Source organism: Hippichthys cyanospilos, chromosome 1, assembly GCF_059441005.1.
Source record: "Hippichthys cyanospilos isolate Australia breed blue-spotted pipefish chromosome 1, RoL_Hcya_1.0, whole genome shotgun sequence".
In the NCBI taxonomy this organism is placed as follows: Eukaryota; Metazoa; Chordata; class Actinopteri; order Syngnathiformes; family Syngnathidae; genus Hippichthys; species Hippichthys cyanospilos.
The window spans coordinates 35,892,587-35,918,631 of NC_142369.1; the positions used below are offsets into that span (position 1 = coordinate 35,892,587).

Sequence of the window (26,045 nt, forward strand, 5' to 3'; positions counted from 1 at the left end):
GAGTGGCCCAAAACAAATGTTTTGTACATCCCTTAAACTAACAAAACATTCAATTTCATATTGTTGTCATCATAAGCACTTGGTATGGCAAGTGCTTACCATGACAACAAGAAATCATTGAAGTCAAAAATTCATGCTTAACAGTCTAGCCTTGATTATTTTTGGACTTTGGTCTATCTTGAAAAAAGGTTGCAATAAGAGAATAATAAAGGAACCTGATTTTGTTAATTTATCAATCCTAAATAATAACAGTAGTTTTGTTTATTTTGAGCGTCACTCTATTGCAGAGTGACTGATATCTTGACACTGTCGATTAAGTGTTTACAGGAACATGCCCCCCCCCCATTTATGTCAAATTTAAAAGTTTCTTATTTCCTTACAATCATTGAATACAAACCATTTGCTATATGGTTTCCTTGCTAAATCGCCATTACTGTATTTAGAAAGAGCAAGCATGGACCGCGCTTCCGGGGTCGAAACGCCCCCGCCTGTGATTCATTGGTCAGCAGTTTAAGAACTGTCCAATCTCCAAGCACAAAAAAAGTTATGCTCCCAAAAATTGACGCCCCAAATAACGACGCCCCATTTCCATGTCTTGCAATCTGCACACAGACATATTTCATCCAAATTGTTGTTTGGCAATTCTTTCAAAAGACACATTACAAGACGCGCAAAAGAGTCAGTCAAGCTAGGATTGTCAATATAGAATCTACAACTATGCCTCGAATCCTGAACGGCATCGTTGCAATGTGTCCTGATTTGGGAATCGGTCGAGACGGACATCTGCCATGGCACCCCACAAGACTAAAGTAAGTGAAATTGTTATTCCTCGGTGAGCGGATCCTTGTGTTAGGTAGAGAAACCATAGACATTTAAATACGTTTGTATTCCCGGGACACGTGACCTGGCCGACGGGCAGACATTTTTTTCTACTGTTGTTTTTGCAAAGACTGCACTTTGTTGCTATCACATAACGTGTTTCGGAAGAAAAAAAAAGCACGTTCCGGTCCGAGGCAACAAAGAAAAATAAGTTTAAAATAGTTGCGGCGCGAGAATCTCATATATACCGCGAGCAAAACATCACATTGGTGCCGGATGAACCTCCACTCAGAAAGACTCATTGAAGCCTGCAGCAATATTGATTGTTAATATATCGCATTACGGTACAAGTTCCAAATAAGCGCCGTTGACCACCTTCAAAATAAAACCGCCCTAACTTATGCAACAGTGACTCCCATTACGCCTTAATTAAAAAGGCTGTTACATGATATTTAAACATTTTCGGCAGTCTAAAACGTCGTTTTAAGCATCAATATTTGCAACCAGGAAGTAAAACAGCTCAATTACAGAGACTGCACCTTACCATGTAGGTGTCAAACCCCCTTCATGATGTACCTAGCTCAATGCTGGCCGAAATATGCACACAACAACCATCATCTTTACTGCTCATCTTCACGAGTCAAGGATGATTGAGACTATTTCAAAAGTGTGAAAAATGGGGCCCAAACCAGGCGTTTTACGGATATTTAAATGCAGGACTGGAAAGAAAATTATTAAATATTCTAAATTTGCTATACCTTAACCAGCCCAGGAATCAAGCACCCATACAATTATCCAGATCATGTGTTATATTTTAAAATAAAAAGCCCCGGAATTCTGCAACTTTTAATTTTACAGTTGATTTAATAATAATGATGATCATAATACTAATTTACAATTTTATTTTTCCGCAAGCAGATTGGTTATACTTAGGAGTGAACTATGCCATTTATTCATCAAAACTACTTTCACACAACTCTTGTGATTTGATACAGTGGGTTGAGATTAACCTGTTCCGCGGTTGGGCTCATAAGGCGAATTCAGCGAATGGCGGGCAACCCAAACCTATGTTAAATAGCTAATGTATTTAGAACCCCAAGTAAGAACATCAAAATTGTGAGTGCTACATATGTATAATATACATGTATACAATCAGAAAACATCACAAATAATAACTATAGAAATGATTTATTTACCTTTGAGTGGCGCTTGTTATGCCCATATTCCCTAATAAGGGAATATTAGGGAGTATCCAGTATCCAATCTAACCCTTTCTTCTCTCTTTAACATCACTAGCAATCTTGGGACCCATGGCTAATCCTTTCAATTTTAAATTAAGCAGTAAAATGCACTATAAATACGGTTTGGTAAATACTCAAAATCGAACAAAGCTTTACCATTCTGCCATTTTGAAACAAGTGAGGCAGACCAATAGCAGACTACCATCTCCAAGTGGATATCCCGACCAATAGCAGACCAGAATTGTAGTGACGCGTAAATAAGTGTAATTACCTAAAAACGCCTGCAGATGGAGACAAAGTAACACAAATACATCCAAGCCCCTAGGGTCAAGACAGTTGTTTTTGTTGCAAAATTGGGAACATACCATAAAGAGGGTATGAAAAAACTCACTATTCCACGTCGCAACATGAAAATAACAAGTCAGGGATGCTGTAACACGGGGTCCCCCGTACATGTATACAGTCAGAAAACATCATAAATAAAAAAAATATAGAAAGGACTTATTTACCTTTTGAGTGGCGCTTGTTATGCCCATATTCCCTAGTAAAGGTAGCCTAGGCTAGGCTAGCTTCGTATTTCTCGATTATCTCCAGCTTGGTTTCCATATAAGTCAACTTTTCACTTCTCTCTTTAACATCACTAGCAATCTCGGAATCCATGACTAACCCATTCAAGTTGGAATTAAGCAGTAAAATGCACTCTAAATATGTTTTTTTAACCACTCCCAATAGAACAAACTTTTACCATTCCGCCTTGAGGTTGAGTGAGGCCGACCAATTGCCGACCAATAGCAGACAAGCATCTCCGTGAGGAGATGCCGACCAATAGCAGAACAACATTGTAGTGACGTGTTGCATGGATCCAGTATGACGGGCAACAGAACATAAGTGCAATTACCTAAAAAGGCCTGCAGATGGAAACTAAACAACACAAATACAGGCAAACCCCTAGGGTCATGATAGTTGTCACAAAGCTGAGGAAAAAATACCTTAAAGAGGGGACAAAAAAAAAACTCAGTATTCCACATCGCAACATGTAAAAAACATAAGCCAGGGACTCTGTAACCCGGGTGTCCACTATATTGGTGTCCCACAATCAGACCAGTTCTGGGTTGGAGGATTAAAAAAAAATACTTTTACACAAATCTGGTGTTGCCTTTTTAATACAACTCCTCTGAATTATGCATCATTAAACATTGTCTTTATCTTAAGGAGGCCGTAACATGAAGTCACCTTTTTGCTGCTCTTAACCATGTTTCAATGTTGTTTTCACATCCTAAACTTTCCCAAAGTTTTAGTTTTGTTTTCATGGATGCATTTCTAAGCATTCATCTCTCGCACCGGCCCTGCCTGTGCAAGTGAAAACAGCTTTAAGAGCACATGTGAGAAAAAAAAACCATTGCCACGACGCGGCGCTGCTGATACGCAGGATGTGGAAATCTACTGTGACGGTGAATATACCTCTGACTTCCTTGGATTAATTATAATTAACTGGGTCCTGAGCAAATTGCCCAAACCATAACTGATGGACTTCCGAAACTCCAAGGATGTTTGAATAATGCAAAGTCACTGTCTGCACACAAACAGTGCGATTAATGCGGAAGCGACAATGAGAATGACATTGAGGAAGACTTTTCAATGACCGAAGGCTGAGTACCAAACAGTTCACCCTGGTTCATATGTGAGTAACCCACGAAAATAATTACATGCACCCCTGTGTATGAGGGAGTCGCAGAGAAATATGTTCGAACAGTGCAGGACTTCAAACTGTATTTTTCCTTTTTATCAGACAATGGCAAGACTTAAAGACTTTACAATTCAGAAATAAAAACTTTAAAATCTTAAAAGTTTCGGTGTTATCTTTCGCCTTCTTCAGAGTTAGAATGGCCAGTTTAAGTGCCCCCCCCCCCCCCCAAAAAAAAAAAAAAAAAAAAAGGCTATACTGCGAAGAGACATGTTGAAGATTCCCTGCATGGTAGACAGATGAATTAACTGGAAATGCAAACTGCAAACAACTTCAGATGTTGAACTACTGCAGTACATATATTTACTTAAACCTTAAATTATTAAACTTATGTGTGACATTGAGCGTTCCCAAAGCGGATGGACTATCGGAACATGACTAGCTACAAAAGTTTAAAAGAAGTTTTGCGAGCTGGTGAAATGAGTGAAATTTTGCATGTTGCGTTGCTCCACATGTGTCGACCAAAGGATTTTCATGGCATGTTGCGCAAGGTGTGTTGATTGCAATTGAAACTCATTGCTTGTTTCATCGTCTACGCATTTGGTCTGAATGCAGCATTAAACATTTTGTCTTTACGGAAACCAGACTAATGGGTTCAGTCCTATTTAATTTCTTTTTTTAATGCTTCACAAAATCATCTTGTCGGCTAGAGTCAACCTCCTGGCAAGCTGGATCCAACCCACGGGCTGTACATTTAATACACCTGATTTAGAATATCCTATTTACCTACCATGCGTGTCTTTTTGAAATGCGGGAAGAAACTGGATTACCTGGAGAAAATCCATACGGGCACAGGGAAAACATGAAAACTTCACACAGGAAGACCACCAGAAGAAAACCTGGGACCTCAGCAAATGAGGCAGATATGCTAACCAGTCTGCCTAAAATACAAACTTTAAAATCAATCATCACCAATTTTCCTGTACTCTAGTAGTGAGGCCCGAGCACTCTTCATCGCAACTCTATGTGTGACAGCTAGCACAATCCTGCAATGTGTGTTTTTATAAATGTGTAAAAATAAGCCTTTTCTATTGGAAATGTTTTTTTCCTTTTATTTTTCTTTCAGTGAGGAATTCAAATATTTTCGGAAGATGACTGCGACGGCATCTGTGGAAGGTAAAAGTTGACGTGTGTGAAGTTTCTGTGAGGACACAAGGAATATAAACAGACCGAGATAAACCGAGACATGAGCATCATGACGCTCATCTCTCTCTCTCTCTCTATCTCTCTCTCTCTGTATATATATGTGTTGTGTGGGCTCGATACCCCACAAATGTGTGTATATATATATATATATATATACATATATATATATATATATATATATATATATATATACCCTTATATACATATATATATATATATATATATATATATATATATATATATACCCTTATATACATATATATATATATATATATATATATATATATATATATATATATATATGTATATGTATATGTATGTATGTATATGTATCGAAGCATCTTCCGGCGCCGTCGCGAGTGGTAGCCTTTCCAGCAGCTCCGTGTTATTTTGTGTTACTTTTCGTTCTTTTAGCGATTTACTTTATCTCACTTGGACTACCTTCATTCTATGGATATGGACTTTAACGCACAGAAACGCGTTTACACGAGAAAGCAACTCCTTGCCCTGAAAAAGTCCCGTGCCGGTGAGATCCCACATTTACCTGACGAGGTAAGGAGACCTTATCGTGGCTGCAGAGCTGGAGCCAAGCTAAAGGCTAAGCGGCTAGCGGCGAAGTGGCGATACAAGCCTTCTGTCCCGTCTGTGATCATGGGAAATGTGAACTCACTACCAAACAAGACTGACGAACTGGCTGCGCTGGTGAAAAATATCAGAGCCTACATGGAGTGCAGTTTGCTGTGCTTTACTGAAACGTGGCTCACGGCTAGCATCCCGGACGCCAACGTGGAGCTACCCGGCTTCAGCACAGTTAGGGCAGACAGAGACACAAAAGCCTGCGGGAAACGGAAAGGAGGCGGACTCGCTATGTACGTGAATACAAGATGGTGTAATCCCAGGCATATAAATACAAAGATTTCCACCTGCTGCAGGGACATCGAACTTTTGGCCGTAAGTTTGCGTCCCTATTACTTGCCTAGAGAGATCGGAACCGCCATTGTGGTCATTGTTTACATCCCACCGCGCGCCAACGCGGACGTAGCATGTGACGTCATCCACTCCGCTGTGGCTAAACTACAAACACAGCACCCCGAGGCCATTCTGTTAATCACTGGGGACTTCAATCATGTGACTCTGGACAAAACATTACCTGCCTTCTTCCAGTATGTGGACTGTAACACCAGGGGAAAAAGGACCATTGACCTGCTGTATGCAAACACTAAGGATGCATACAGTGCTACTCCACTGCCTGCACTGGGGAAAGCAGACCATAACCTCATTCTGCTTCAGCCCCACTACAAACCAAAAGTGAGGAGGCTACCAGCGACCACACGCTCATTCAGGAAGTGGTCTACTGAGGCAGAGCAGGCTCTGAGAGACTGCTTTGAATCTACAGACTGGGATGTACTGCAGGGGTCACATGGGGGAGACATTGAGGAGGTGGCAAACTGCACTACAGACTACATCAACTTCTGCATGGACACTGTTGTTCCTGTAAGAACTGTTCGCTGCTATGCTAACAATAAGCCCTGGATCACTAGCGACATCAAAGGCCTTCTGAACCAGAAGAAGAGGGCCTTTAAAGACGGTGATCAGCAGGAGCTAAAGCGGGTGCAGAGGGAGCTCAGAGTCCAGCTTTGGGAGGCGAAGGAGCAGTACAGGAGGAAATTGGAGCGGAAGCTGCAGAACAACAGCATAAAGGAGGTGTGGGATGAAATGAAGACTATCACCGGCTGCAGCACAAAGCGGGGTGCTGCCATGGAAGGAGATAGGGGGAGAGTCAACCAGCTGAATAACTTTTTCAACAGGTTTGACCACCCCCACTCGTTCCCACCCCGGAGTACTGCAGCTTCCCTCCTAGCTCACCCTCCCCCCCTAGACACCAGCACAGTGGAGGACATCTCACCCCCACCCAAGATCACTGCAGCCCAGGTGTGTGGAGAGCTGAGGAGGCTGCGACCCAACAAGGCAGCAGGTCCAGATGGAGTATCCCCGCGACTGCTGAAGGCTTGTGCGTTGGAGCTGGGAGACCCTCTACAGCGCATCTTCAACCTGAGCCTGCAACGGGGGAGGGTCCCCCAGCTGTGGAAGACATCCTGCATTATCCCAGTCCCAAAGAAACCACGACCGAAGGAGCTCAACGACTTCAGGCCGGTCACCCTGACATCACACGTGATGAAGACCATGGAGCGGTTGCTGCTACACCACCTGAGGCCACAGGTCCGCCATGCCACTGACCCCCTGCAGTTTGCCTACCAGGAGAAGGTAGGAGTGGAGGACGCTATAATCTATATGCTACACCGATCCCTCTCTCACCTGGACAGTGGCAGTGGTGCAGTGAGGATTACTTTTTTGGACTTCTCCAGCGCCTTCAACACCATACAGCCTCTGCTGCTCAGTGGTAAACTGACAGAGATAGGAGTAGGCTCACACCTTGTGGCATGGATTACGGACTACCTGACAGGCAGACCCCAGTACGTGAGACTGGGGGGCTGTACGTCCGACACTGTTGTCAGCAGCACAGGAGCGCCACAGGGGACCGTGCTGTCTCCTGTCCTGTTCACCCTGTATACGTCAGACTTCCAGTACAACTCTTGAGTCCTGCCACGTGCAGAAGTTTGCAGATGACACTGCTATCGTGGGATGTATCAGGAGTGGGCAGGAGGGGGAGTACAGGAAACTGATCCAGGACTTTGTCTCATGGAGCGACGCTAACCATCTGCACCTGAACACCACCAAGACCAGGGAGATGGTGGTGGACTTCAGGAGGCCTAAACCCCATCCGGAACCAGTAACCATCAAAGGAGAATGTGTAGAGTTTGTCCAGACCTACAAATACCTGGGTGTGCAGCTGGACAATAAACTGGATTGGACTACCAACACAGAAGCTCTGTGCAGGAAAGGACAGAGCCGACTGTACTTCCTCAGAAGGCTGGCGTCCTTCAACATCTGCAAAAAGCGCCTGCAGATGTTCTACCAGACTGTTGTGGCGAGCGCCCTCCTCTACGCAGTAGTGTGCTGGGGAGGCAGCACCAAGAAGAAGGACGCCTCGCGTCTGGATAAACTGGTGAGGAAGGCGGGCTCGGTTGTGGGCACAGAGCTGGACAGTCTGACAACTGTGGCTGAGCGACGAGCGCTAAACATGCTGCTATCAATCATGGACAATCCAACACATCCACTACACAGCATCATCTACAGACAGAGGAGCTGCTTCAGTGACAGATTGCTGTCACTGTCCTGCTCCACGGACAGGCTGAGGAGATCATTCCTCCCCCATGCCATGAGGCTCTTCAACTCCACCCGGGGCAGTAAAAGCTCACATTAAACTCTAAACCTCATACTCTGCACTGCACTATTCACTTTATACAAGCACCTTAATTATACTTGCACTAGACTCCAACGATTCACACTATTCTGTTTACGCTGTTAACAAGCACCTTAAGTATACTTCTGTACTGGACTTATGTGTATCTTTGTGTATTTTATTTCTCATATTTTATATCTCGACTTGAGGATACTGCTAGAAATGTGAATTTCCCTACGGGGATGAATAAAGTATCTATCTATCTATCTATCTATCTATCTATCTATCTATCTATCTATCTATCTATCTATCTATCTATCTATCTATCTATCTATCTATCTATCTATCTATCTATCTATCTATCTATATATGTATGTATATGTATATATATATATATATATATGTATGTATATGTATATATATATATATATATATGTATATATATATATATGTATATGTATATATATATGTATATATATGTATATATATATGTATATATATGTATATATATATATATATATATATGTATATATATATATATATATATATGTATGTATGTATTAAGTTAACATAGCATATTTTTGGTTTTCCATTAATAAAATGCCAGTATGTGTGTGTATAAATACATATACACACACACACACATATATATACAGTGGGCCCCCGGATAACGAACTTAATCCGTTCAGCGGCTATGCTCGTAACTCGAACTGCTCGTATGACGGGCAATCCAAACATGTTAATTCGTGAATGCGTGCAACGCGTGCAAAAACCTTAGGTAAAAACATCACGACTTTATACACATATTAAAAATGAGTAACATAATCTACTGTACAGTTAAATTAAATAACATATACAAAGGAAAAATGACATTTACCTTTGGAGCGACGTGACTTGAGCTGGGTGGAGGCGGAGGGGAGCAGAGACCAACCCGCAAAGTCAACACAGTGACGCTGATATGCTATTGCTCTTACAATGTCACAGTCACTGTTTCAGTCACGGTGTCAGTCACGGAGATGCTAAAACATATCACCGGCAATTTCCTTCTCTTTAATCCATAATAGAAGAAGCCTCTCCATTTTCTTGTCGAGTGAGGTCCGTACCCCGGCAAGGAAAGTCTTGCCCTTAGAAGATTGCTGAGCGGTTCCGTCCATAGTCACGAGCAAGGTTAATTATGTGTTTGCCTCCCTCTTTTTTTTTTTATTATCTCCTGCTTCGTTTCTATTGTCATCCTCCTCTTACTTCTTCCTTTACCGCTACTAGCAATTTTAGAAGCTATGTCTAACAGATAAAGTTTGCAAAGTCTTCACAACATTCCTTCCTTCCGTTTTTCACTCATTTTCTCTCCTTCCTTCCATCCCGACCAGCTGTGCCATCAAGCTAAATAAAGGCGTTCGGCCAATAGCATATCGGCATTTCTGCGATTGACGTGACACCGGCCAATAGCATCGTAGCGTGAGTGAGACCGGGTGACCTTAATCGACCAATAGCATATTGGTATCTTCGTGACTGACTCCGTGACTGAGACAGTTACTGTGACGTCGTAAGAGCAATAGCGTTCACGTTACTGTCACAAGCGTCAACTGCTGATTTTTTTGATGCATCTAAGCGAAAATATATTTGCATACACAATTGCTGGCATGTCGGATTGTTCGTAATACGAAAGGTTTGCTCGTAAGTGGGGGACAAAAATCTCCGTGGTCCACGCTCGTAAGTCAAATTAATTAAATTAATAGTAAAACAGGGTGTTCGTAAACCGGGGGCCGACTATATATATATATATATATATATATATATATATATATATATATATATATATATATATATATATACATACATACTGATGTCTTGTTCGTTGCAGGTAAGCAGAATGTGGTGATCATGGGCCGGAAAACATGGTTTTCCATCCCAGAAAAAAACAGACCTTTAAACAACAGGATCAACATCGTCTTAAGTCAACAACTAAAGTACGTGTCATTAGACATGCACAGGTGCAGACACACACACATGGACACACACACTCATTTTTGCTTATGTTATGTTTTCCCTTTGAGTTATAATAACAAAAGCAGTCAACATCCTTTTTGAAAGGGAGAGTTTTTTTCATAGGAACTGATGAACACAAGCTAACCAGTTTTAGACACACTTCTAAAAGTAGATATTTGCCGAAATAGCCTGTTATGTTCATAACTGATGAGATTTATTCTTGTTGTCACAGAAAATGATCTCAATCAAAGAATAAGCTTTGATTTAAAATGTATCTAAACTTTGACCCAAATCTTTTTATTTTACTAATCTTTAAATTCTACTCATTTAAAATGTTTGTATTCTACTAATTTTATTGAACCCAATGTATCGCGACATGTATTGAAATTAAATTAAACTATTTAAATATTTACCAGACCCGATAAGTGTGCGAAGTTTGAGTTTTATTACATGTTAAGTTCCCTAAAATATGATATAGTTTTAGAATAACAATGAAGACAATAATTATAATCAGTTATACAATATGTATGGGGGGCAAGTGAAGCGGCCTATCTATCCTGGCACTCCTAAGGCGAGCTGTCCTCGAGACCGTGGCGGGCGACCTGGCAAGCATAAAATTTCTCCAATCCTGCCAAACCTCCACTAGACATAGCTGGTCCTCGGCCTGCTCCTTCAGATGCTACCACCAGGATCGCGGCATCTCCAATAAAACCATATCCTGTTCATTTTAAATGTGGTGGTGGTTTGAGTAAAAACGATGTAATTTGTGTGTTACTGTCCCGTGACATCCATTAAAAGATCAGAAACAGCTTGGATAGGGGCAAAAAAATCGGAATTGGGTATCTTCAGCCTGCATTGTGGACCTAGCCTTCGTCTATGTGCATTGTATTATACACATTTGATTCTTTTAGCTTTTTGATAAAGGCATAATTTTTAGATAAGTGCTTTCCAATATGCCAATCTAAGGTATTTATTCCATTATTTTACATAAGAATAACTTCATGGTAAACCTCCTAGTAAAAACAACCAGACGTATGCACCAATGTAATAATGATCTTTTTACTTTATTTCTGTAAATCTGAGCCACTTTGCATTTTAAATGATTACTCTACACAAGTAGGAAATCGCAATGTCCCAGCACATTAGCGATGGGTAAACCAGGTCAACGGGCTACTCATGGTCCGTAACAGCTACCCGATACTCACAGGCATGTTCAGGACACCTAAATTAGAGCATGCAAATCGTCATGACAATGATTGTTTGCAATACCGTGTGCTGGTTTCTGTTATGTTTTCAATGGACTGCAGTGAGCATCTCGCTCTTATACCAATTGTGATGTTTGACCAACAGAGTCCCTCCTGCTGGCGCCCACTATCTGGCTCCTGATTTTTGTTCAGCGCTTAGGCTAATTGACACAGCCCTGCCAGGCAAAGCTGATCAGGTCTGGGTTATTGGAGGTAGCTCAGTCTACAAGGTAACCTTTTTTCTAGTGTTTTAGAAATTTTACAAGACAGTCAAGGTAGGCATGGGCCAGCTTTATGATATACTGCTATTTCAAAATTCACTTTAAAAAGTATCAGCGGTATGAGCTGCCCACCTTTTTTTTTTTTTTTTTTTTGAGTTGGTGCAGGCAAAAATAACAAGTGCTCTCTCTCATTGGTGCGAGTTGTCAATGAAGGCACCTTGGATTGCTAGAGGAATGATATCTTAAAATGAACATATCCATTCAGCTACAAGGACTGGACACAGAACGTGAAATAAATATAACACGGCCTTCCAGATTAAAAGCAGGTTTTCTGAGTAAGATATAATTGTCATTTCCTCATTCAGTGCCATGGACAAGAATTCTCGTCTTTTATAATAGTAATAACAATAAAAAATAAAATTCTGGTCAATTACATTTTTATAAAGAGGAGCTGACACACTTACCTAATGCTTACTTTTTATAAGCCAATTGAGCACTGTCGTGCTAACTGTGACCATTGGATGTCAGTGTTTCCACTTACAACACAGCTATTACATCAATTCTAACTGAAGAATGGAAGTCAATCATATGTCATATGGCAAATCATTCATATGGCAGCACCGTATTTACATAGACATAGCACACAATATCCTGTCGGCTTTGAAATGTGAGTTAAAATGCTAAATATACTGGCCCTCTAGTGGTGTCTTTTTCTAATAACACTTGGCACTGAAAGAGTTAAAACCAAAGAGTTTAAAGAATTCTTAATACAAAATAAATGTCATCTTAATTCGACTGCGTATGAGCAAGGCTGGACTCAAACATTGGGTCAGTCTGCTAGTTCTTTTAAAAAGAGAACAACATTTCTTAACACAAACACTGCTAAGTTCTAAATGACGAACGGAGAATGTAAACAAGAAAGACGGTGTGGTCTTCCAGATTAAGAGCAGGTATTTCAAAATAAGAAAGCATAACAAAGGGAAGTAAACACTACAAACTGAAGCGCTTGAAGAACTTTTAACAGAATAAATCTCATTTTAATGCCTTCTGTTTGTGAACACGGATGGATTCAGATGTTGGTTCGATCTGCTTGCTTCTTTTCATGAAAATAATGTGGTACAACCTTCACAAAAGCTGCTGCTTTCCCCTTTATATGTAATTAAGTGTTTGCAGCTCCCAGGGTTGTCTTATCCTTGGAGTCCAAGTTCAAATGGCTCAGAATGTCAAAGTTGCTGAACCCTGGTCTAGTCAGAAAAGTTGATAAAGTAATCAGCATTTTTTTTAAATTTGAAGACCTTGTTTAATTCTGGCCGATGCTGTTCATCTTTGAGGAACACTTGACAGTGCACTGTGAAATGTTCTGTATTTATCAAATGTCATCTTAATGTTCATTGTTGCTTTGCCATATAATTATTTTTTTTTACCATTTTTAGGAGTTGATGCAGAGCCAAGGAACCAGAAGGTTATTTGTCACAAAGGTTTTGAAACAGTTTCCATGTGACACATTCTTCCCTGAATTCTTCCCAAACGAGTACCGTCCTCTGCCTGAGTAAGATCAGCATGCATGTTATTCCTTTTGCAAAACATGGTGTTATGAAGTCTTGACTTCTTAGTTCTAGTAGCCATTTACAGGTTTTCCTCACCCTTGATATCTGTACTATTGTATAGGTTTACAAGTAGGACTGCATCATTTGGCCTACCATGAGGAATATGTTTGCTTGTGAGCTTGCGATGATTTTAAACTCTATCGCTTGCATTTTTGCCGATCTCTCTAGGTCCCCCTTGTCAGCTCCTCCCAACTCATTGGCTTACACTTCTTGGCCTAGCTGATCATGTGTCTTGTCCAGCAAGCACAACGGTGTCATCAAATGGTCACAGTTAATCACTACAGTGCTCATTTGGTTTAATATTAAGAGAAGCGTTGGTCATGAGGCTCATCCATCCATCCATTAAAAAAAAAAAAAAAGACATAATTGAAGAGAATTCTTCGTTGATGGCAAACAACATTTGTATTTTACATGACAAGAATTCTCATCCATGCCCGGGAAAGAGTTAACAAAAGGTGCACGTTACACGCGAGGGCAAATATAATCATCAAAGTAGCAGCACAAAACAAGGAGCTTTATAACTAACTCTGTAACCAACCACAAAGATAGAGAAGCCCAAGCCAGAGCCCCCAGATTCTGGTTCCTCAATGGAAAATGTGTTAGTAGAGTTGTTGGTCTAGGTCAGTAGCACTCCATCTCCACTTTACACAGTGCCTCCCTTTCCTGAGTCGCCGGATGTGGACTAGAATTTCCTCAAAACCATTCAGAAGTAATTCTCCATAGTCTCACCAAACTCCTCCCATGCCTGGGTTTTTCCTTTAGCTGAAGCTGCATTCTACTTAACCGGTACCCCTAAGCTGCCTCCCACTGGCTAAAAAGGCCCGATAGGAGTCCTTCTCTAGCTTGACTGCATCTCTTACTGCTGGTGTTCACCAGCTTTTTCTGGGACTGCCACAACGACAGGCACCTGAGAGCCACAACTTCGATGCGCCCCCTTGAGAATGGAGGAGCCTCAGGTCCTTTCGAACTTAAATGTTCTCCTCCACTCTTGAGATGTGGGAGGAATTCCGTTGAAGGTGAGAAGTGGAATGCCTGATAGTGCCAGACATTCCTATCTGACCATCACAATACACTTGGGCATCTTTGACCTTCATCGAAGCCAAAGCACCAATGGTTGGTGGTCAGTTGACCGTTCTGCCCATCTTTTCAATCAAGTGTCCACAACGTGTGGTCACAACAAAATTGATCATCGGACTACAGCTGGGGGTGTCCTGGTGCCAAGTGCACATATGGAAATATCACGTTACTACGCTTATTCGGTAGGCTTTCTCCGGGTGGTAACTGCCGTCATTTAGCTTGTTCAAATATTCGCGCGAGGGGTGGGGAGTGAGCTTGCTGTGTACTTTACAATGGATCTGGAAAGGAGAGCCCCACTGTGAACTTTCACTTTTCTGTGATGTAGCAGAGCTTTGGTTGTCACTCACTTTGCGGCAATACCCGTCTGACAAAAAAAAAAAAAGTGTCAACGTCACAATCAAGTGGCCGATACTGTTAAATACTGTGCTGTCAATGCTGCACTATCGCTACCTTGGCACAGTAACTACAGTTCAACAAAAGGAAGTTAATGCTGCACATACCAGTTATTCCAAGCTCCCACTTCGCCATTCTACAAGCCAGGTGAGTGCTCATCCTTGGCTCCGTTTTTGTACTGAAAGATCAGTTTGCCGTGTTGGATCGCTCCAGTTGACTCCAAACCGTACGCCATGATTTGTTCCTGCCTTCCACTTGCCATGCCCCGTCGTGACTCACTGAACCCCTCGAGTTTGATCCAGGCCAGGTTAATCAGGGGGCAATCGGCAGCCTCTCACAGTGGACAACTCTGGAGTGTAAGAGAGTCCAACCCCCCCTCAAGAAGACTGCTACCAGAACTATAGCTATGTGTGGAACCAAGTCTGATTATGCCTAGTCATACAGTAACTTTTCTGACGCCCAAGGTCAGGCTCCTTCCCTTAAGAGAGGTGATATTCCATGTCCTTAAAGCCAGCTTCTATAGCCGTGGATTGGGTCGCCAAGGTCCCCGCCCTTAGCTACTGCCAAACTCTCTCTACTCCCAACCACTATACCCTCTTCCATAGGTGGTGAACTCAAGGGAGGAGGGACCCCTTGTTGTCTCTTTTTGCTGTGCTGGGCCATATGACTACAAGCTCAGGCGCTCGCCAGCAAGCCCTGTCTCCAGAGAGGGTCACCGGTGAGCCACAGTACTATCTTTTGCCCACGTCCCTGAGTCCACAATGCATAATTTTTGCCATGGGACGCATACTTTCAAGTCAACGTGCGTCCTTCGGACGCAACGTTTTTTTGTAGGGGTGTTGCGAAACAAATGTTTCACACAAGGCAATTGTCCTACAGCGGGAGCCTGCTCTTTATGTGATTCATACGCTTTGGCTGCCTTAGCCAATCAAGTTCTCACGTTCACTTCCTGGTTTGTCGGCTTTAGTTACCGCTGTAAATTACCACAGCTAGATTTATGTTTCTTTCATTGGGCGTTTTTGATGTCGTTCGCGGCAGGACGCTAGCAGTATATTGAGCTAAAGTGTAGGTCAAGGAGACAAACCAATCAAACTTCCCCCCCGTCCAAACAAAGTCGGCTGTCTGGGAGTTTTTTGGCTTTCGAAAACGAGATTCTTATCGACATGAAATGACGGAATTGAAATTGTGCCTTTTAATAATAGATGTAGTAGATGATTCAGTTGAGTTGAAATAAACTTAATTTCAAATCAGTCATGTTTCAAAATATTGTTCATTTATACTAGAAACAAAACTGTTAAAATAATCTAGAAAAATGCTGTTTCCTAAAAGATTTTGAAATTTTATGTTTTGGAGCTGTAATGTCAATACCGGGATAATCTTGTTCAAGGTTAACATAACGTCAGATTCTGATATCGTCCCGTGCCGACTCACAAACATTAAAAATAATTGTGTGAAGGTGTAACCTTCACACATATGTTATTCCTGTCGACCATTTTCTTTATTGTGTGATGGTGGAACCTTCACACAAATGTTATTCCTGTCGGCCATTTTCTTTATTATTGTGTGAAGGTGAAACCTTCACACACGTTAGTCCTTGACTTTGTTATTGTGTGAAGGTGAAACCTTCCTTGACTTTATTATTGTGTGAAGGTGAAACCTTCACACATATGTTATTCCTTGACTTTATTATTATTGTGTGAAGGTGGAACCTTCACACGTATGTTATTCTACCGCTTTATTATTATTATTGTGTGAAGGTGGAACCTTCACACATATGTTATTCTACCGCGTTATTATTATTAGGGCCCGAGCAGCTACCGCTGCGAGAGCCCTCTTGTTTTTTCCGGATTATTAGGGCCCGAGCAGCTACCGCTGCGAGAGCCCTCTTGTTTTTCTCCGGATTATTAGGGCCCGAGCAGCTACCGCTGCGAGAGCCCTCTTGTTTTTCTCCAGATTATTATTATTATTAGGGCCCGAGCAGCTACCGCTGCGAGAGCCCTCTTGTTTTTCTCCAGATTATTATTCTTATTATTATTAGGGCCCGAGCAGCTACCGCTGCGAGAGCCCTCTTGTTTTTCTCCGGATTATTATTAGGGCCCGAGCAGCTACCGCTGCGAGAGCCCTCTTGTTTTTCACCGGATTATTATTATTATTAGCCCTCTTGTTTTTCACCGGATTATTAGGGCCCGAGCAGCTACCGCTGCGAGAGCCCTCTTGTTTTTCTCCAGATTATTATTATTATTATTATTATTATTTACTGTGCAGCGCTTTTCCATTTTTGAGGGCCTAAACATGCACGAAAAGTCACCAAAATTTGCACATTTGTCGGGCCCGGTGAAAAATTGGATATTTTTGTGTTTCCCAAAACAATGCAAAAAAAATGGCTCTGCAGCGCCACCTAAGGTCGAAAAAGTGCACCAGGTCCCGGCCCGTTTGACCTAGAGCTACGAAAATTTTTAGGCATATGTAGGACCTAGAGACCTACAAAAAAGTCAGCGTGAGCCATGTGCTCAGATGTACAGAAAGAGAGTTATGAATTTTTGAATGTGCATTTTTGGCCCATTTTTGCACGTTTGCAGGTCCCAAACTGCTCCTTGTTTCTCCTAAACGCTTTACTCAATCGCCTTCAAATTTGCTGTGGTCCATATTCACACATAGGGGCACAAGTGGGCAAAATTTGGTGCAGATCCGCTGACATATATGATAGGGGCGTGGCTTCAAATTATGTGTTCAATTTTTCCTTCGCCAAGAGGGACAAAAACCTTAATAACTTTGATGTACTAGCTTAAAAAAATCTAAAACTTCATAGACACATGGAAACTTATGTCTTTAACACCTTTATAAAAAGTTTTTTTAAATACCTACTAGCGCCACCTAGTGGTTGATTAAAATGTCATTTTTTACACTTTCATGTATTGTGCTCAGTCTGTTTGAGTAAAACAAATGAAAATTGGTCAGAATATCAATAAGACATGGAATATTAAGGTTTTAAAATTTTACGACTTTTCGATAATGGGCGAAGTCTGCACGCCACCTCAAAGTCAGATGACTCGCCAAAACGAAAAAAGTGGCTGTAATTGGCCCCAAAATGGCCTTATGAGTGGAAAATAGCCTCTCACTCCCGGCCCGTTTGACCTAGAGCTCTAAAAATTTGTAGCCTTATGTAGGACCTCGAGCCCTACAAAAAAGTCAGCGCGAGCCATGTGCTCAGATGTACAGAAAGAGAGTTATGAATTTTTGAATGTGCACTTTTGGCCCGTTTTTCCTCATTTGCAGGTCCCGAACTGCTCCTTTTTTCTCCCAAACGCTTGACCCGATCGACTTCAAATTTGCTGTGATGTTTTATCTGACTGTGAGGCACAATTATTCAAATTTTTGTGATGATCCGTCATCAAACATGTTGGGGGCGGGGCTTTATATTATGCCTTTGATGATTACTTTGCCACATGTGAAACAAACCTTTATAACTCAGCTTTACAAGCTTAGAAAAATCTGAAACTTCACATACACATGAAGACTTAAGCCCTTAACACAAGTGTTTAAAAAAATCTTCAATTGCTTATAAGGCCATCTAGTGGCTAACAAAAATCTCAGTCTGATGTCTCGCCAAAACGAACAAAGTTGCTGTGTTTGGTCCCAGATGGTCTTATCTTTTCTAAACTTCATATATTTGATGGGTTTCCAATGCAGTATACACCTATCAACGGATTTTTTGTTATAGTGCGAGCGCTACCTAGTGGCAGCCAAAAATATAGCAGTTTTTAAACGTTTTTATGTGTTTAGCTGAGCCCTTTCATGTAATATCGCTGAAATTAAGTCTGCAAAGCCTCTAGACAGCCCCGCTGACCTCCACCAAATTTTACAAAGTTTCGATAATGGGCGTGGTCTCTACGACCATTTTCATTCCGAAGCTTTATCTGTCCAGTAAAAGTTGCTGTAATTTGACCCATATGATCTGATCTTCTCACAATTTCACACATTGGATGAAAATATTCTCCTGAACATATCGACAAAAATATATTCCAGTTTAAAGCTAGCACCACCTAGTGGCTGCAAAAAATGTCATTAGTCGAAAGATTACAGTCAATCCTGTTTGGTTTGACCTACAGCTATGAAACTTTGTAGGCAAATGAAGGACTGTAAGACCTACAAAAAAGTCAATAGAAGTGATGTGCTAGGATGTACAGAAAAATTGTTATGATTTTTTTTAATGTGCAGTTTTGTCCCATTCTTAGACATTAGCTGGTCTCAAACTAGTGCCTTTTTCTCTTAAATGATTCACCCCATTACCTTCAACTTTGGCATGAATCATTATCCAACTGAGGGGCACACATAGTCCAAATATCGTGACGATCTCTTGACAGAAAAGATGGGGGCGGAGCTTCAAACTATGTTTAATACTTCCTTCGCCAAGAGTGACAAAAATATTAATAACTCAGCTATGACAGCTTCAAACCATCTGAAACTTTCCTGGGACTTTAAAAGTCATGCAATAATACAGCTATGTGATAAACTTTCAAATCATTTACAGCGCCACCCAGTGGCGTACAAAAATCTCATTTTTTATACTTTTATGTACTGTGAAATGCCTGTTTGACTAAATGAACTCAAAAATGGTCAGAAAAGCTATGACACATTGGAACATTAAGGTTCTCACCTTTTATGACTTTTCAATAAAGGGCGTGGCCTCTATGCCAACTCAAAGTCTTATGTCTCGCAAAAACGGTAAAAGTTGCTGTAATTGGACCTAGATGATCTGATGTTTGCAAAACTTCATATATGGGATGGGAGTCCAATGTGAAACACACCTACAAGCCTATTTTTCATCATAGTACGAGCGGCACCTAATGGCAGCAAAAAATATAGCAAATCCTTAATTTTTTATGTACTCTGCTGAGCCCCTTGAAGTGATATCCCTTAAATGTTTTCTGAAAAGCCAGTGGCCATGCCTTATGCCCTCCACAAATCAGTACAATGTTTCGACAGTGGGTGTGGCCTATATGGCATTGAAAGTCACAAAATTGGAACAATAAAAGCTGCAGTAACTCAACACACATTGTCCCACCTTGTCTAAATTTTACATATTTGGTAATAGTCCTGCACTGAAGTGATCTACAACTAATTTTTCATTATTCATAGTCCTTGTTCATACCCCGACCTGTTCATACCCCAACGTGCACAGGTCTGCGAGGGCCCTTTATAGCTGCTTGCAGCTCTAGTTAGGGCCCGAGCAGCTACCGCTGCGAGAGCCCTCTTGTTTTTCTCCAGATTATTATTCTTATTATTATTATTAGGGCCCGAGCAGCTACCGCTGCGAGAGCCCTCTTGTTTTTCTCCAGATTATTATTATTATTATTATTATTATTATTATTATTATTATTATTATTATTATTTACTGTGCAGCGCTTTTCCAATTTTGAGGGCCTAAACATGCACGAAAAGTCACCAAAATTTGCACATTTGTCGGGCCCGGTGAAAAATTGGATAATTTTGTGTTTCCCAAAACAATGCAAAAAAAATGGCTCTGCAGCGCCACCTAAGGTTGAAAAAGTGCACCTGGTCCCGGCCCGTTTGACCTAGAGCTACGAAAATTTTTAGGCATATGTAGGACCTAGAGACCTACAAAAAAGTCAGCGCGAGCCATGTGCTCAGATGTACAGAAAAAGAGTTATGATTTTTTGAATGTGCATTTTTGGCCCATTTTTGCACGTTTGCAGGTCCCAAACTGCTCTTTGTTTCTCCTAAACGCTTTACTCAATCACCTTCAAATTTGCTGTGGTCAATATTCACACATAGGGGCACAAGTGGGCAAAATTTGGTGCAGATCCGCTGACATATATGATAGGGGCGTGGCTTCAAATTATGTGTTCAATTTTTCCTTCGCCAAGAGTGACATAAACCTTAATAACTTTGATGTACTAGCTTAAAAAAATCTAAAACTTCATAGACACATGGAAACTTATGTCTTTAACACCTTTGAAAAAAGTTTTTTTAAATACCTACTAGCGCCACTTAGTGGTTGATTAAAATGTCATTTTTTACACTTTCATGTATTGTGCTCAGTCTGTTTGAGTAAAACAAATGAAAATTGGTCAGAATATCATTAAGACATGGAATATTAAGGTTTTAAAATTTTACGACTTTTCGATAATGGGCATAGTCTGCACGCCACCTCAAAGTCAGATGACTCGCCAAAACGAAAAAAGTGGCTGAAATTGGCCCCAAAATGGCCTTATGAGTGGAAAATAGCCTCTCACTCCCGGCCCGTTTGACCTAAAGCTACAAAAATTTGTAGCCTTATGTAGGACCTCGAGCCCTACAAAAAAGTCAGCGCGAGCCATATGCTCAGATGTACAGAAAGAGAGTTATGAATTTTTGAATGTGCACTTTTGGCCTGTTTTTGCTCATTTGCAGGTCCCGAACTGCTCCTTTTTTCTCCCAAACGCTTGACCCGATCGACTTTAAATTTGCTGTGATGTTTTATCTGACTGTGAGGCACAATTGTTCAAATTTTTGTGACGATCCGCCAACAAATATGTTGGGGGCGGGCCTTTATATTATGCCTTTGATGATTACTTTGCCACATGTGAAACAAACCTTTATAACTCAGCTTTACAAGCTTAGAAAAATCTGAAACTTCACAGACACATGGAGACTCAAGCCCTTAACACAAGTGGTTAAACAAATCTTCAATTGCTTGTGAGGCCATCTAGTGGCAAACAAAAATGTCAGTCTGATGTCTCGCCAAAACGAACAAAGTTGCTGTGTTTGGTCCCAGATAGTCTTATCTTTTCTAAACATTACATATTTGATGGATTTCCAATGCAGATTACACCTATCAACGTATTTTTTGCTATAGTGCGAGCGCCACCTAGTGGCAGACAAAAAAATAGCATTTTTGAAACATTTTTACGTGTTTAGCTAAGCCCTTTGAAGTAATATCGCTGAAATTAAGTGTGACAAGCCTCTAGACAGCCCTGCTGACCTCCACCAAATTTTACGAATTTTCGATGATGGGCGTGGCCTTTACGTCCATTTTCATTCCGAAAATTTAACGGACCAGTAAAAGCTGCTGTAATTTGACCCAGATGATCTGATCTTCTCACAATTTCACACATTGGATGAAAATCTGTTCCTGAAGATATCGACAAACATATATTCCAGTTTAAAGCTAGCGCCACCTAGTGGCTGCAAAAAATGTCATTAGTCGAAAGATTGGAGTTATTCCTGTTTGGTTTGACCTAACACTATAAAAGTTTTTAGGCATATGTAGGATTGTAAGACCTACAAAAAAGTCAATAGAAGTGATGTGCTAAGATGTACAGAATAATTTTTATGATTTTTTTTTATGTGCAATTTTGCCCCATTCTTAGACATTAGCCGGTCTAAATCTAGTGCCTTTTTCTCTTAAACGGTTTACCCGATTAACTTCTACGTTGGCATGGACTATTAACAGATATAGCGGCACAAATCTCCCAAAAATTGTGAAGATCCCATGACTTGTAAGATGTGGGCGGAGCTTCAAATTGTTTTGAATATTTTCTTCGCCAAGAGTGACAAAAACCTTAATAACTCAGCTGTTTCTGCTTCAAATCATGTGAAACACTTGCAGGGAGTTTAAAAGTCATGCCCTAATACAGCTATGTGATAAACATCCAAATCATTTACAGCGCCACCTAGTGGCGGACAAAAATCTAATTTTTTACACTCTCATGTACTGTGCAATGTCTGTTTGACTACATGAACTCAAAAATGGTCAGAAAAGCTATGACACATTGGAACATTAAGGTTCTCAACTTTTATGACTTTTCATTAAAGTGCGTGGCCTCTATGCCAACTCAAAATCTGATGTCTCGCGAAAACGGTAAAAGTTGCTGTAATTGGACCTAGATGATCTGATGTTTGCAAAACTTCATATATGGGATGGGAGTCCAATGTGAAACACACCTACAAGCCTATTTTTTATCATAGTACGAGCGCCACCTAGTGGCAGCAAAATATATAGCAAATCCTTAATGTTTTTATGTACTCTGCTGAGCCCCTTGAAGTGATATCCCTTAAATGTTTTCTGAAAAGCCAGTGGCCATGCCTTATGCCCCCCACAAATCAGTACAATGTTTCGACAGTGGGTGTGGCCTATATGGCATTGAAAGTCACAAAATTGGAACAATAAAAGCTGCAGTAACTCCACACACATTGTCCCACCTTGTCTAAATTTTACATATTTGGTAATAGTCCTGCACTGAAGTCATCTACAACTACTTTTTCATCGTTCATAGTCCTTGTTCATACCCCGACCTGTTCATACCTCAACGTGCACAGGTCTGCGAGGGCCCTTTATAGCTGCTTGCAGCTCTAGTTATTAGGGCCCGAGCAGCTACCGCTGCGAGAGCCCTCTTGTTTTTCTCCAGATTATTATTATTATTATTATTATTATTATTATTATTATTATTATTATTATTATTTACTGTGCAGCGCTTTTCCATTTTTGAGGGCCTAAACATGCACGAAAAGTCACCAAAATTTGCACATTTGTCGGGCCCGGTGAAAAATTGGATATTTTTGTGTTTCCCAAAACAATGCAAAAAAAATGGCTCTGCAGCGCCACCTAAGGTCGAAAAAGTGCACCTGGTCCCGGCCCGTTTGACCTAGAGCTACGAAAATTTTTAGGCATATGTAGGACCTAGAGACCTACAAAAAAGTCAGCGCGAGCCATGTGCTCAGATGTACAGAAAAAGAGTTATGAATTTTTGAATGTGCATTTTTGGCCCATTTTTGCACGTTTGCAGGTCACAAACTGCTCCTTGTTTCTCCCAAACGCTTTACTCAATCGCCTTCAAATTTGCTGTGGTCCATATTCACACATAGGGGCACAAGTGGGCAAAATTTGGTGCAGATCCGCTGACATATATGATAGGGGCGTGGCTTCAAATTATGTGTTCAATTTTTCCTTCGCCAAGAGGGACAAAAACCTTAATAACTTTGATGTACTAGCTTAAAAAAATCTAAAACTTCATAGACACATGGAAACTTATGTCTTTAACACCTTTAAAAAAAGTTTTTTTAAATACCTACTAGCGCCGCCTAGTGGTTGATTAAAATGTCATTTTTTACACTTTCATGTATTGTGCTCAGTCTGTTTGAGTAAAACAAATGAAAATTGGTCAGAATATCATTAAGACATGGAATATTAAGGTTTTAAAATTTTACGACTTTTCGATAATGGGCGTAGTCTTCACGCCACCTCAAAGTCAGATGACTCGCCAAAACGAAAAAAGTGGCTGTAATTGGCCCCAAAATGGCCTTATGAGTGGAAAATAGCCTCTCACTCCCGGCCCGTTTGACCTAGAGCTCCAAAAATTTGTAGCCTTATGTAGGACCTCGAGCCCTACAAAAAAGTCAGCGCGAGCCATGTGCTCAGATGTACAGAAAGAGAGTTATGAATTTTTGAATGTGCACCTTTAGCCCGTTTTTGCTCATTTGCAGGTCCCGAACTGCTCCTTTTTTCTCCCAAACGCTTGACCCGATCGACTTCAAATTTGCTGTGATGTTTTATCTGACTGTCAGGCACAATTGTTCAAATTTTTGTGATGATCCGCCACCAAATATGTTGGGGGCGGGGCTTTATATTATGCCTTTGATGATTACTTTGCCACATGTGAAACAAACCTTTATAACTCAGCTTTACAAGCTTGGAAAAATCTGAAACTTCACAGACACATGGAGACTCAAGCCCTTAACACAAGTGTTTAAAAAAATCTTCAATTGCTTATAAGGCCATCTAGTGGCAAACAAAAATGTCAGTCTGATGTCTCGCCAAAACGAACAAAGTTGCTGTGTTTGGTCCCAGATGGTCTTATCTTTTCTAAACTTCATATATTTGATGGGTTTCCAATGCGGAATACACCTAACAACGTATTTTTTGTTATAGTGCGAGCGCCACCTAGTGGCAGCCAAAAATAGAGCATTTTTTAAACGTTTTTATGTGTTTAGCTGAGCCCTTTGATGTAATATCGCTGAAATTAGGTCTGAAAAGCCTCTAGACAGCCCTGCTGACCTCCACCAAATTTTACGAAGTTTCAATAATGGGCGTGGCCTCTACGACCATTTTCATTCCGAAGCTTTATCTGTCCAGTAAAAGTTGCTCTAATTTGACCCAGATGATCTGATCTTCTCACAATTTCACACATTGGATGAAAATATTCTCCTGAACATATCGACAAAAATATATTCCAGTTTAAAGCTAGCGCCACCTAGTGGCTGCAAAAAATGTAATTAGTTGAAAGATTACAGTCAATCCTGTTTGGTTTGACTGACAGCTATGAAACTTTGTAGGCAAATGAAGAACTGCAAGACCTACAAACATGTCAATAGAAGTGATGTGCTAGGATGTACAGAAAAATTGTTATGAATTTTTTCAATGTGCAGTTTTGTCCCATTCTTAGACGTTAGCTGGTCTCAAACTAGTGTCTTTTTCTCTTAAACCATTCACCCCATTACCTTCAACTTTGGCATGAATCATTATCCAACTGAGGGGCACACATAGGCCAAATATTGTGAAGATCTCTTGACATAAAAGATGGGGGCGGAGCTTCAAATTATGTTTAATACTTCCTTCGCCAAGAGTGACAAAAATCTTAATAACTCAGCTTTGACAGCTTCAAACCATCTGAAACTTTCCTGGGACTTTAAACGTCATGCAATAATACAGCTATGTGATAAACTTTCAAATCATTTACAGCGCCACCCAGTGGCGGACAAAAATCTCAATTTTTATACTTTTATGTACTGTGAAATGCCTGTTTGACTAAATGAACTAAAAAATGGTCAGAAAAGTTATGACACATTGGAACATTAAGGTTCTCAACTTTTATGACTTTTCATTAAAGGGCGTGGCCTCTATGCAAACTCAAAGTCTGATGTCTCCCCAAAACGGTAAAAGTTGCTGTACTTGGACCTAGATGATCTGATGTTTGCAAAACTTCATATATGGGATGGGAGTCCAATGTGAAACACACCTACAAGCCTATTTTTATCACAGTACGAGCGCCACCTAGTGGCAGCAAAAAATATAGCAAATCCTTAATGTTTTTATGTACTCTGCTGAGGCCCTTGAAGTGATATCCCTTAAATGTTTTCTGAAAAGCCAGTGGCCATGCCTTATGCCCTCCACAAATCAGTACGAGGTTTCGACAGTGGGTGTGGCCTATATGGCATTGTAAGTCACAAAATTGGAACAATAAAAGCTGCAGTAACTCCACCC

General features: G+C 40.8%; 1 protein-coding gene across 7 annotated transcripts in view; it reads left to right on the forward strand.

Moving 5' to 3' along the window:
• The first annotated feature begins 537 nt into the window (after nt 1-537).
• The window catches only part of dhfr (dihydrofolate reductase), a 104,755-nt gene continuing 79,247 nt past the window's right edge, over nt 538-26,045 (forward strand). For 5 of the 7 annotated variants that reach the window (XM_088411598.1, XM_088411590.1, XM_088411623.1 and 2 more), the window contains exons 1-5: nt 538-809; nt 4,871-4,920; nt 10,116-10,221; nt 11,591-11,714; nt 13,139-13,254. In XM_088411598.1, coding sequence (XP_088267724.1) covers nt 547-809; nt 4,871-4,920; nt 10,116-10,221; nt 11,591-11,714; nt 13,139-13,254 — 659 coding nt within the window. In that variant the 5' untranslated portion in view covers nt 538-546. The remainder of the gene's footprint in view (nt 810-4,870; nt 4,921-10,115; nt 10,222-11,590; nt 11,715-13,138; nt 13,255-26,045) is intronic. The other 2 variants (XM_088411632.1, XM_088411641.1) reach the window with 2 other exon arrangements.